The following is a 13,463-nucleotide window of genomic DNA, read 5'->3' on the forward strand; positions in this document are numbered from 1 at the left end:
TTTTTGAAGAATTTTTTAAATGTTTTTTTATTTGAGACAGATATATATATGGAGAGAGAGAGAGAGAGGGGACAAGCAGGGGGAGAGGCAGAGGGAGAAGGAGAAGCAGACTCCCTGCGGAGCCAGCAGCCTCATGTGGGGCTCGATCCCAGGACGCTAGGATCATGATCTGAGCTGAAGGCAAATTTTTAACCATCTGGGCCAGCAAGGCGCCCTGGTTGTGTTCCATTTCTTAGCCTGGATTAAGTAAAAAAAAACAAAAAACAAAAAAAAATTTATATACCCTTTTGTTTATATACTATATTTCATAATTTCTTAAAAAGAGTTAGGGGTGGTCCCATTCTAGCGGGAAGGAAATTTATGTAAATAAAGCCACATAATAAAAGTGAATACAACAAGTTCCAAAAGAAATATGGGAACAGTGAATGCTCCGGGAATGCAAAGGCAGGGCGGTCATGAAAGGTCAGTTCTGTGGGGCAATGACTTAAAGCTTGTACAACAGACAGGAGCTGGAGTGCCACGAGTTCTAGGTAGGGGAAGAGCAGGTATCAGGTAGTATATGAGAGTCAGACCGAGGGTACTCCCACAGGAGCCAAAGATGAAACTCTGATAGGGAAAAGGAAAAATGGGATGGATCCTGGGCATTGGGTTCGAATGTCAGATGTTAGTGGATTTATCCTACAGGCAACCAAAGTGGTGGAGCATGAAGTACAGACTGAAATAATGCAAACTATTCCTGTAGCCTTTCTAATCTTTTAAAGTTTTTTTGTTTTGTTTTTTTAAATGCCAGAGACCCATTACATAGCTATCATTATCTGAGAGTTTCCTATGTTTAGGGCCCCATTTTTTTTATTTAAGATTTTTTTTATTCATTTGTCAGAGCCAATGAGTGAGAGCATGCATGAGTCAGGGGAGCAGGAGCAGAAGCAGGATCCCTGCTGAGCAGCAGAGAGGCCCATGCAGGACTCCATCCTAGGGTCCTGGGATCATGACCTGAGCCAAAGCAAAGGCAGGCACTTAACCGACTGAGCCACCCAGGCATCCTGGGCCCAAACCTTTTTAAGGGCGTGACTGTGAGTAATTAACAGTCTAAAGGTAGATCTTACTAACGTGTTAACAGACGCTCCTAGAGGCCAGGGGGTCAGCCAGAGCCCCATAGCTATTAGGTGGGTACAGCCATTAGGTGGCAGAAAAGGGATTTGGTACAGTTCTGCCTTTCTCCCAAGCCTGCGCTCTTACCAATCCTCCCATTCTGCCACTCCAAAAGTATGCAAGAAAAATAGAGCCTCCTGTAAATTTCCTCCCAAGACTGATGGACACTACCACAGTGCCTTTCTTCTGAAAATGAAGTAGATACTGGAAATCCCCAGGCTGACTCTTCATTTCATATTTTACACACACACACACACACACACACACAGTACTCTCAGTTTTATCCTTAAAGGGTAACGCTCAAAATTTGTGCACACAGGGCTATTAATTAAATAAGCAAATATTACATATGGTCAGTGCAGGACCCCAAAAGATTTTCACCCAAACAGGGAAAGGAGTCATCTAACATAAAAATGAGGAACAACAGCACAAATGAGTAACAAGCAGGGCGACCCAGCAACGCTGACTCAAGGGGCTACGGGAATGAACCCCCAAGCCATAAGTGCAGGTGCGGATTTTCAGAAGAGGCTTTGTGCGGAACAGGGCCCAGCAAAGACCTGGGAAAGACAGCAGGTGACGGTAACAAACAGCCTTCAACAAACGCTCCAGTGGTGATGAGGGGACCCATTCCAGAGACCAGACACTTGCGTGTGTTTTGGGGGTTGGCAGGCCCTACCTTGTCTGCAATACCAACCCCCCTGAGACCAGAACAGAGCACTCGCTTCCGCCTTCTCAGACATCCCGCCTCCTCACTCATTTTGCCTGGAGCAAGACTACTTGTTTGCTCCTTCTAGAATAAAACTGACTGGTAGGTTTCAATCCATGATTTTGCCATATGAATGTCCTACAGTCATTATAGGAGAGTAACGATGCTAATTAAAATAAGACGTGGCCAGAACATAAACACTATTTCTTGAACTAACCTGCTTCCCGACAGTTTGCACACACTTCAACAGGAGTCACAGAACAGCTAACACCTACTGAGTACTTATGTGGACCAGACAATGGCTGACAATTGCATGTTTTATATCCCAGTTAATCTCCAAAACAACTATGTGAGGAAACCAAGGCATGAAATAGCTCAATAACTTGTCTAAGATCACACGGCTGGTGAGTGATAGGGCTGGGCTTCCACGGAGGCAGTCTGGTTCCAGAGCCAAGGTTCTTAGCCACAGCTAGGCTCTCAGTGAAAGACACTCCCAGAATTGGAAGGACGTCATCTGAGAGTGCATCTGTTACTTGAGAGGTTAATTCCCTGCCTACAGACGGTCAATCTGAAGAGTGGAAAGGATGTGTCTAATGAGCCCTGGAAATACTCCAAATATAGTCAAGGACAGAGCAAGAAAGTAACCGATAGGAAAGAAAGCTACAAAACAGGCAAGCTGGCACTGCCCAAGACAGACTGTTCTCACAAGGGTTTAGTTTGCACTAAGGTAAGGGAAAGGTGGGGAGAACGAGAAATGGATGGTGGCGCTTAGGACCAGCAGCTGACCCCTACGTGGACTGTGCTACACCGGGTGTAAGGGCCACCCAGCTCCTCTTCAGCACCTCGCTCCCAGAACTGGGCCTTCAGAGCTCAGGCAAAGAAGGGCACGATGGTCTGGCCCACTGCAGAGCTGCAAACACCGCCCAGTGAGACAGAACCCCCATCTCAGCTGACGGCAGGAGGGGACACTTCTGTCTCTGGGTCCGTCTGTGCCCCACAGTGGCTCAGGGGCCTCTGCAACCTCTGGTTAGCGACCACCCCATATGGTTCAATGCCTTCCCCCTGCCATGTCCACAGACACCCCATCTGGGGACAGTCCACAGCCTGCACCTCACTTGGGGCTCAGGCCTGGGCTCCACCTTCATGAAGCCATGGTCCCTGAGCATCTCTTTAATCTAAATCATCAACACCCTCCGTGGCTAGAAGAAGGATCCTTCCTCCTCAAGATTACCTTCTTTACCTATTCCACTGTTACCACCGAGAAAACTGTACCCACTGGAGGGTCCTTTCCTAGACTGAGCAGGCTTACTTTGAAGACAGTCCTCAGTAAGCCTGTTTGAGGTAGAAGCAGAGGTCATAAGGGGTCCTAAATGTGCATGGAACGGCCCTTTGTGCCCGAAGCCAGGGAATTCCTTGGTGCCAGTGAGATGGGGGAGGGACGAGAGCGAGCGGGATGGTGGAGATGTGACATAACCACCCAACAGCTACCCAAGTTTCGGCAAAAACAAAACAAATCATAAAATGCACAATGTGACTAGGTCTCCACTGCAGCTGGGAGGACTGAGGAACTGACCAGAAAGTGCTCATGGGGATTCGGGAGGGAGACAGCGGAGAGATGCAGGGATGCAGGAGACAGGAAGTAAGAAAGATGGTGGGGCATAAAGAAGCCACGTGCAGGCTTCAGAGGTCATGGGGTCAAGGCCATGGTCCAAGTAGGGGGTCCAAGCCCCCTACTTCTGTACAGTGAAGATGGGAACTTTTTTAAGGGATCAAGGTATTCCTTTAACCTAACTACCACACACCAAGCTGACCTAAGGAAATGAGTCGGGGTAGGAGAAAAGCAAGTGTTAGAACAAGGATTCTTCGGGAAGCACAGGCCTGGCTGAGTCACTGAACATGGAACGTTCTGGCCAGCCCACAAGCCCACTGACGCTGGGAGGGTGGGGCAGGGCGCAAAGGAAGGCAGCTGGTAGGTGGGAGACATGGGGCTCTGAGAGGAAGGGGAGCGAAGAGAAGACAGACGTAAGGTCGTCATACACAGCCATGTTCTGGAGAGCACCTAGGGCTGCCCTTGGCTTGGTAGAAGGGATGCTGTCAGGCCTAACACTGGCCACCTTCTATGAAGGTGTGTGAGTTACATGGGTAAAACTATATAACTATGCTCTAACTGTACAAACAGAACAGTATTTACTTACACAGCAAAGTAGCCTGAAGGGCTTGCTCTATTAGCTTTCATAATAGAACAGTTTGCAAAAAAGATGAGCAAAAGGTCTCACTGTTTTTGTATCTAGAATTTCAATTAATCTAGATATAAATTTCATGTAATTATTTTTATCTCTTAATCCTGAAAATCCAAAATAACTGTATCAAAATGAAATAGGAGAACAGGTCCTAAGTAAAAAGGGAAATCACTTTTTTGCTTACAAGAATATTTCATCCTAAATGCAAATTCGGGCATATTTCTTATAGAAAGTAAACTCAGGGTATTTTTCTTGTTTTGGCTCTTTCACCATGGGCCACACACAGGTACCACTCAGAATCTATGTTGCCTGGCTAAAGGCAAAATAGCTGACAAATAAGAAGGGGAAATACTGATGTCAAAAGATAAAGTTCAACTGACCTCGACCCAGAGCAAGGGTCACGGGAAGATTCACTGACTCACTGCCTGATTTATCCACCAAATTACCAGCCAGGAATAAAAAAAAAAAACAAAACAACACTGGGTACATATTACAATTGTCTCTAAATTACTAAGAGCCATTCATTCTGACCCAGTAATGGGGATTTGTCTCAGCTTGCATACATCTCTTAAAATAAGTGTTCTAATTTTAACTTGATAGAATCTCAAAAGAGACGTCCAGATCACAAGACATAGTTTGAACCTGAGCCAGCAATAATACTGCTTATGTTAGCCGTTAAAATAATCCCTGTGACCTGATGTTACCAAAAGATCAGATAGAATTTTCATGACTAGTTCAGCAGCTGGTAACGTGTGGCTGAGACTACAGAAGTGTTCAGAATGGAAACGGAACCACCCCGTGACAGTGCGTACGGGAGCCATTTTACGTCTCACTGAGCAATTTATCTGGGATGTTCAATGAGGAGCCAAGAAGAAGAAACACAGCACGGCTTGTGAGACCTTTCTCTGGGAAATGCAGCAGCGGGGGTCAGCTGGCCTCCACCCACCTCCGTGACTCATGTTCCCCTGCACCAGGCCGCTCACTCCTGCGCCGCCTCCTCAGCCTCGCTCTCCTGCACAGTCCCTTCCCTACTGCCAGTCAGCCCCCTTCCTCTCTCACCCTCAAATTCCTCCTCTTACCCAGCTACTCATGGTCGACACCAAGCGTCATGAGCACAGTGGCCAAGGGGTGGGCTGGCCGCGCAGAGAAGTGGTGGATCTGCTGAGTGTCAGGACTGCGGAGCACAAGCGAGCACATGTCGCATCACCAAAAGATAGCTGCCACCTAGCAGCAAAGAACTGTGGCCATCACAGATCCCCCCTGACTTTTCCCTGCCGTTCAAGCTAAATAACCCTCCCACTCATGCCCTGGACATCAGAACAACAACAATATTCAGGCGTGGACTTTAACCACCTCGACGAGGACCTAGTCGACTACTGCCCCTGCCAGGGTGGCCTGTCCTCACCCAGTAGGCCAAGGACACCCCATGACTCCAGGCCACCGTGGAGACTTTCCTAGGGACACCCTGTCAATCTCCATCCCTCTGGCTGGGTGCTTGCTGAACCATTCACTCAACCAAAAAACATGTCCGCCTGCCTTCTTCTGTGTCTACATACTCTGCCTTCCTTCACGTTACAAGACCAAGCTGTCTTGGCTCTTACCTGACACCAACCTCTCCACCTGGGCTCCAGGACACAAGTCCTTTCAGCTACTCCAGGACCAGACTTCAAAAAGGCCCCCTTCAGCTTTCTGCATGGTTAAGCGCCCTCTCTTACTCTTCTTGACCATTCCCATCAACAGACCACTATGCTCTCACATCTCCCACCTTCGAAAAAACCACTTCTGCTACCCTCTCTGGATCCCATATCCCAATCTAGCCACCAGCCCATTTTTCTGCTCCCTCTCAAAGAAAATGCTTCAGAAGAGTTTTCTACATTCACCGTCTCCAATTCTCCATTCTCTTGGATGCATTTCAATCAGGCTTTTTCCCACCACTCCACCAGACATGCTCTTGTCAAGGTCACCCAGTGACCTCCACATTCCAGGTCAGAGCCAGTTCTCAACATCATCGTCTGATACAGATGGGTCCCTCCCTCCCACCGGGCACATTCTCTCTGGCTGGCTTGTGCAGCACCTCACCTTCCTGGGCCTCGTCTTGCCTCACTGTTCTCGGTCTCAGGGCCCTGCTCCTCCACACTTTCCTGTTTTAGGGCTCAGTCTTCAGGACTCTTCTATCACAGTCACTCTCTGGGTGACATCAGCCTGTCTCATGGCTATAAACAGCACATCTATGCTGACAGTCCCAAAGGTCTGTCTCACCTAGACCTCTCTCCTCAACTCCCACTCCTGCATCTACTCACCTACTCCCCATCTTCCCACGGATGCATCACACGCCGGTCAAATGTAATTCATCCCATACTGGATACATTCAATCCATCTCCGGTCAAACCCTGTCCCCACACACCTGCTTGGCCTCATCTTCCCAACAACTTAAGGCCCCAAACCTTTAACATGTTTAACAGTCACTGGACATCTTTCTCCAAATACCTTTTTTCAAAAGAATTTGAAAATCTAGGTTTCATGTGAAATTTCCTGATTTCTAAGCAGTAGTTAGGGAAAAAAAAAAAAAGAAGAAAACTTTGTAAGGAAGACAGAACGTATCTGTGGGACAAAGAAAGAGAGTGTGTGGCCCAGCAGTCTGAGATCTGGAAGATGGTAGGTCTTCTACTCAATCCACCGCCTCTCCGCTTCTATGAGCTCCATCTCCCCCTGAGGACACTTCTCACTCGGACCTCTGCCCAGAGATACCACTCCTCATGCCTTTTTGGCCCACCGTCAGGGCAGCCTCTAATGGCTGGGCTCGGTCTGATGGGGAAGCTTTCCCCTTGGTGATAAAAGTGAAGTAGGGGAGTGGAACAGGCAGCAGTAAGAAGAGAGGACACATCACCTGATAAGCAGAGAGGAGGTTGGAAGCACCAGATGGCCATGCTGGACACTGGGGGACCTGGGGCCCAACAGGGATTCCTGACACCCACAAAGAAGTAATAAGACAGCTGGGCAACCACTGCTGGATTCTCCTCTCACACTCAAATCATGACGGACCATGCCACGTGACATCCGGGCAACTCTCCACATGTAGGAAGTCGTAGGTTGATTAAACTAGAGCACCCCCATTCAGCTGTGAGCCCCTGCGTGCCGCGGGCCCACCAACCATCCAACCAAACAGGTGAGTGGACAAACAGACGGCTGACGAAATAAGATAGATCCAAACTCTGAGGCCTCAGTGTTTTAAGTGAAGATGTTAAGAGTGTGAAAGTAAGGAAAACAGAAAACTATGACTTCAGTGACAACAGTCACAGTGGGGAGCTGGACCTAAGGGTATCTCAGGGATCAAGGAAAAAAATCAATCAAATCAAATACATGAACACAGAATACTGGACGCCAAATGTTCACTTCATTTTTGGAAAATACTGATTTTAAAGAGGTTTGATGAGGTCTTAGTGAATAAGCCCCATTCCTGAAAAAGAACAGTGGATACAAATATCCTCAGAAGAATTTAAAGCAGTAAGCAAATGGAGAGAAATCTTTTAGGTTTCTAGACACACTTTCTGAGACTAGACCAGGACAAGGCTTCAATCAATAGGGTTAATTAATTTGGCAACTTCAAGCAATACCAGAGAACTCTTTCTCTTTCCTTTGGGCCCATTTAAATGGCACAAAAGGCCATAAACAGGTTTTAGTCAATAGACAGAGTAGAAAACTAAAATAGAGCTAAATGACTGATTTTTAAAAAGGCTGATGAGATTTTGCCTAGCGCTATGCATAAGCCAGATTTTAACCTACATGAATAAAATAGGCCCTCCAGATGAAGAAAACCAAAAAGAAACTCGTATTAACTAAAAGACTACCATTTCCTAAACATTATGGTAGGCACTTTCAAAATATTTCATTAAGAAATGCATTTATGGGGCACCTGGGTGGCTCAGTGGATTAAGCCGCTGCCTTTGGCTCAGGTCACGATCTCAGGGTCCTGGGATCGAGTCCCGCATCGGGCTCTCTGCTCAGCAGGGAGCCTGCTTCCCTCTCTCTCTCTCTGCCTGCCTCTCTGTCTACTTGTGATCTCTCTCTGTCAAATAAATAAATAAAATCTTTAAAAAAAAAAAAAGAAATATTTATGAACTTCTCAATTCATATATTACAAATTACCTTAAAAGTTACTAAATCAAGCATTTCAGCTCTCAAATTATGCTGTGTTAAAGACTATCTCCTATTACAGAAAACAGCACTAATTTTGTTTTTCAGAAAGTATGTTTGAGAATTCACTTACAGTGGTAAAACTAGTGTTTCCTTTAGTAAGTGTTTCCTTCCAATATCCAATGGTATATAGATAAAGGTATGAGAAATGTTGCCTTCATGACTCAAATTCATTTGCCAAGTAAGGTTCATATTCGGCCATCCTTTAGCAAAAACTTCACAAAAAACTACAAGGCTACACTGTCCTAAGTGCAGCATGTGTTTGAAGATGCCCATGGTTCTAAGATTCTGGGGCAGCTAAATACTGCCTTAGTGACCTCATCATGGCACATGGTTGCCTGGATCTGGTGAGACAAATTTTCACTTGCTCCGCCAAGCCCAAGTCGCTCCGAAGCACTTCATGGTCTCTCATTCTACCTCCCACCACCTATGTGCCGTCCTAGGGGAGGCCAGCATGCCACAGGGCCACCGGGTCCTGGAGACCCCTGAGGTGACTGAGCCCAGCAACAAGGTGTCACATTCATGACAAGCTCCCAGAGGTCCACAGGGCGATCCGTGGGGGAGCCATGGCAGCCCGAGTGTTCATGATCATCCGCTTCAGCTTAAAAGATTGGGTCACAAGCTGACATTCACTTGGAACAAAAAAAGGATAGAACTGTCTTTTACACCCTTCCCAATGGTATGAAAACTGTCTCTGGAAGTGGATCTCTGCAAGAAAAAAAAGCGTTTTCCAGTAGAGGAAGGGAAAAAGGAGTTCTCTGATGGGGTTTCAACATTCCCAAATAAGCAGCAACAGGGTAAGAGAAGCAGCACTCTGAGAAGTCTTACCACAGAAGCACAGAGCAGACACCCCCAAGGGCTGGCTGCACAGAGGCACAGAGCTTCTGTAGGGCCATGGGGCCAGCTGAGGGCAGCTCATGGAGGGAGCTGCTCCCAGCCTCCCCAGTGCATCATATACCTTGCATTATGGCAGTAAACCAAGGAGATTTCCAAAATTAGCACTAATTTGTTGAGCCAGGAAAAAGAAACATCCTAATCATTTTGGTCATTTAGACCCCACATTGTTTTTCCAGGAAATTCATTTAGAGGATATAAAAATTGGGTTCCTGAGAAAGGGGACCTGGTTAAGTCTATCCCCACTTCCCACAATAAAGCTTCACTCTGCTCTACGGGCTTCTTGTTCTTGTCAAAACAAAATAAAAGCAAGCCGTGCCTGTGCAAACCAGGCAACTGAAAGGTGCAGTGTGTTCAATTTTGGTGTTGGGGTAAAAATCAGATGGAGTCCAAATGACCTGCAGGGGAGATAGTTGCTAGGCACTGGGGGCCACATTACATGAAAGAAAAACACAAATCTCTGAACACTAGGGTTAACTCTGGGAACTGAGACCAAATGGAAGGAGATGAGATTCATGTCTCCCCAACATTTTCCCCCCAGGACATGTGCTCACTGGGCAGCATTAAGTGGAACGGTGGGTGGAACTGCTCACACTACTAATGATCCTTTCCTCTTCACCCTCTCATCTTTTTGCTTGCTCAACGGAGTCTAGTCAATTACATTAACCAACCGCCTTATTATCACAAATTCAGTTCTACAGGATGGAGCTATCATGGTCTGTGGGAGCACCGTTCAAAGCTGCAGCATTAGTTATGAGGCAATAAGAATGAAAAGAATCAGGCCCTCTTTCCAGGTCAAGACAGGCTGGTACTTGACAAGGCCAAGGACGGAGAGACCAAAAAAAAAAAAAAAAAATGTTTTTCCAAATCCACCCCTTGATAGTGAATCCTGTTCTATTTGTGTTCCTCAGATGACAGTTGGTATATTTCATAGTTTCCCTGCTTCATTCTAGAGAGGGAAGACAATCAAGAGGCTGTAATATGTTGGAGACATATGCCAGAGAACAGTTAGGGAGGAAAGAACACAAGATACTTATAATCCTTATCTGGGGGAATGCTGACAGAGTTTGACCAGAAAAGAACAGAAAAGGAAACACTTCTGCCACGAGAAGCCAGATGCACTCATTATTGTGGTGGGAGACGTAAAGAGAGGAGTCTGGATAACGAAATATGAGGAGAGAAAGGCCCTTTGTTTTCCGCTGGCTCAGGAATGCCGGTGCGGGACAGAGACTGTAGAGCCGAGCCCAACTCAACGAAGAGTTTTGCTGCTCACGGCTGTGTCTCAGGATCAACCTGACAGCTTGGCCGCCACTCAAGAAACCTGAATCATCATCTTCATGCAACACAAATGAGTCAGAGGCTAAAGAACAGGGCCTGGGCCCTGTTCAGTGAGACCAGCCCTACAACTAGGCTGTATTAACTGCTGAATTAGAACCACACTGGCGTGGGGGTCGGGGGGCGGGGGGACACAAACAATACTGCCAAAACCAAGATGTCCACTGAGATCTTTATGCCTGTCTGAACTCGCACTGTCCTCAGGACAACTCTGTGAGGTAGGTCTGATTTTCCTTGTCATTTTGCATACGGATAAACTGAGGCACAGGGCTAAACCACTGAGCAGGTAAGTGGCAGAGTGAGAACACACCCTGCCTTTCTGGCTTCACAGATTATGCCTACTGCTAGACCACATCGCCAACTAAAAGGACTAATCATGTGACTGTTCACTGAGTGCCCTCTTCTACCCGCCTCATAGGATTACCTCCCTTAACGATCACGACTAGCTTTGGAGGACACTGAGGCAGAGAAGTCTGGTAACAAGTCTAACTCCTCCTGAGACAGAAGTTCAGGAACCAGTCACCAACCAGGAAAAAGCTGCTCCAGAATATGAATGAGGGAGCCTGGCTCCACAGCCCTGCCCTGGACCAGGACCGCACACTGTGGCCAGCATCCTGCTTCATCCCCCACAGTCACCACAGAGAAAGCGGTCAACGTCCTCATTTTAGAGGTACAGGAACTGAAGCTCAGCAGCCACTATGACGCAGAGGCTGGATTTGTGCCCGCTATGGATTCATGACCATGACAGAGGGGCAATTGAACAGAGGGTGTGGCACCCCAAGAACAAACGGGAACTTTTTCCTGTAGGTGGTTAAGTGCCCTCAGGGTTACTCCGAACAAAGTAACTGGTAACATCAAGGCCCTTCCCCACCATAGCCATGTTTCTCATATGAGAAAGACTTCCCTCCAAATTTCCACCTGCTACTGCCTTCAGAATGACAATGAGGGACACCCCCCAAACCCATTCCCCTGCCCTGACCACCCCCAACAGCAGTTAAACCATTTGCACTTACGCTTTAAATGCTGGGAGGTAGGAGTATATAGAAATGCTGCTTAGGTTATAAATAAATGGCAGGTGTTTTCTGATATCTGTTGTTGCCCAGCTGTTAAAAAATGTGTTCAGTAAACCCTGGTCCCCACCTGAAAGAAAAAGAAATGAATTACTGTTATAAACTTCAGAGACAGGTCAATAATTTTATAGGAACACATAGCTGGATCTTTAAAAATAGGTATGGATTCCATTTTTAAAATAAGAAACTCTGTGTTAAACCTACTAAAGCCATTTTCCCGAGTTAATTCACGAATTCAACAAGTATTTACTGAGCAGCTGCTATGTGCCGAACACGGAAGCAAGCACTGGAGAGTCAACAGGGAACAGAGAAATGGCCATCGTCTTCATGAGGGGCAGGGCAGGAGGAGGAAGGATACACTGGTACCAGCAAACCAGAAGTCAATAAGCATCACCACAGAGGAGGAGGAGAGTGGCGAAGTGCTGGGTGCTGTGAGGCATGTGGAAGTGGCTCAAGAGCACATGACGTGTCAGGAAGACGTCCATGAGGAGGCTGACAAATACAGGGGTAGAAGAGGAGGAGGCCAGATGGTGTTTCAGGCAGAACAAACAGCATGTACCGAAGATGTGAGGTGGGCGGAACATGAGGCTGTGGAAAGACCTGGAAGCTGGCCTGTGTGCCTGGACTGCAGCAGGGGAAAGGGTGGGTCTCAGAGATGTGGGAAGGGACCAGATCACACAGGGCTCAGACTACATGGATTTTATCCCCAGTTAAGGATTTTAGACTTTAAGAGGCTATGGGGGCGGGGGTGGTAAAAAGCAAAAGAGAGCAAACTGGGTTAATCGAATGGTCTTTCAGAGCCCCAGCTGTTGGCTCATCGACAGAGGCCCAGAAAGACACATCATCCTGGTACATTCTCCTACCACTGACCAAGCCTCTGGACAGGTCCAGGTTAGTCATTACTGGGACCAAGGTCAGCCACGACTACATAGCATAGCATCTGCTTAGCCCTTGGGGGTTCCTGATCTTTATGCCTTCCTTGCAAAGTGATAACCATCGCCATTCATTCAAAAGAAACTAAAAGTGTCTAACCTAAATCATAAACACACAAGTAACCAAACAAGTCAATGTGCCAACTCAAAACATATTCTGCCCCATAACTCATGTCCTTTCTGGGTTAGGCTCATGAGATTTTGGAAAACATGCACATACAGCAAAACAGCAGCTTGGGTGGTGGTGGTGGTGGTGGTGGTGTGTTTGTGTACGTGTGTGTGGGTAAGTAAGCGCAGTCTACGGCAGATGGCAGGCAGGGAGAATCCTGCTCTTCCCAAGTACAAGGCTGCCATACTGAGTGATTACCTCCCTCCTTAGTCTGTTTTGCCCCAGGACCCAGTTTTCTTCTTAAATATACAACAGGCCCAACTGCCTCTCATTATTATTTGGTTTTCACTGGTTTTGAGAGAGACTTTAAAAATCTGGAGATTACACTTAATATTTGGAACTAAGTAGTAAGATCAAAACATTCGGTCTGAAGGCCAAGCGTACCTTATCTGTCCTCTGTGTATCTCACCATTTCTTACTACCCTCAGTCGACTCTATGGATCAAAGGCCTTCATTGAACTAATGTCTGTGGAGCAACTTCTCTGTACTGGGTGCTTAGATGGGTCCTCATTCTTCAAGGGACAAACAGCTCAACAGAGAAATTGGGATTTTACCCTCATGAGTTCTGAAGGATGGTAAAGATGGGGGTAGGATGTACTTCACCAGTTACATGAACAAAAACTGAGTTTAGCTATACTGACAACATTTTGAAACACAAAATATTAAAGCCAAAACACCATAACATTCATCAGTGGCTTACTTTGGATTCTACAAAGACACCCCAGATGTGGGCATAAACACTGGAGTTTGAGGTACAGAGGCCTGAAGTCT

At 46.8% G+C, this 13,463-nt stretch overlaps 1 protein-coding gene across 4 annotated transcripts in view; it reads right to left on the reverse strand.

Moving 5' to 3' along the window:
* Nucleotides 1-13,463, reverse strand: part of GYG1 (glycogenin 1) — a 35,007-nt gene that overhangs the window by 6,696 nt on the left and 14,848 nt on the right. For all 4 annotated transcript variants that reach the window (XM_032346138.1, XM_032346145.1, XM_032346123.1 and 1 more), the window contains exon 5: nt 11,535-11,661. In XM_032346138.1, the coding sequence (XP_032202029.1) occupies nt 11,535-11,661 (127 nt within the window). The remainder of the gene's footprint in view (nt 1-11,534; nt 11,662-13,463) is intronic.

This window comes from Mustela erminea, chromosome 1 (assembly GCF_009829155.1).
Source record: "Mustela erminea isolate mMusErm1 chromosome 1, mMusErm1.Pri, whole genome shotgun sequence".
NCBI classification, from domain to species: domain Eukaryota; kingdom Metazoa; phylum Chordata; class Mammalia; order Carnivora; family Mustelidae; genus Mustela; species Mustela erminea.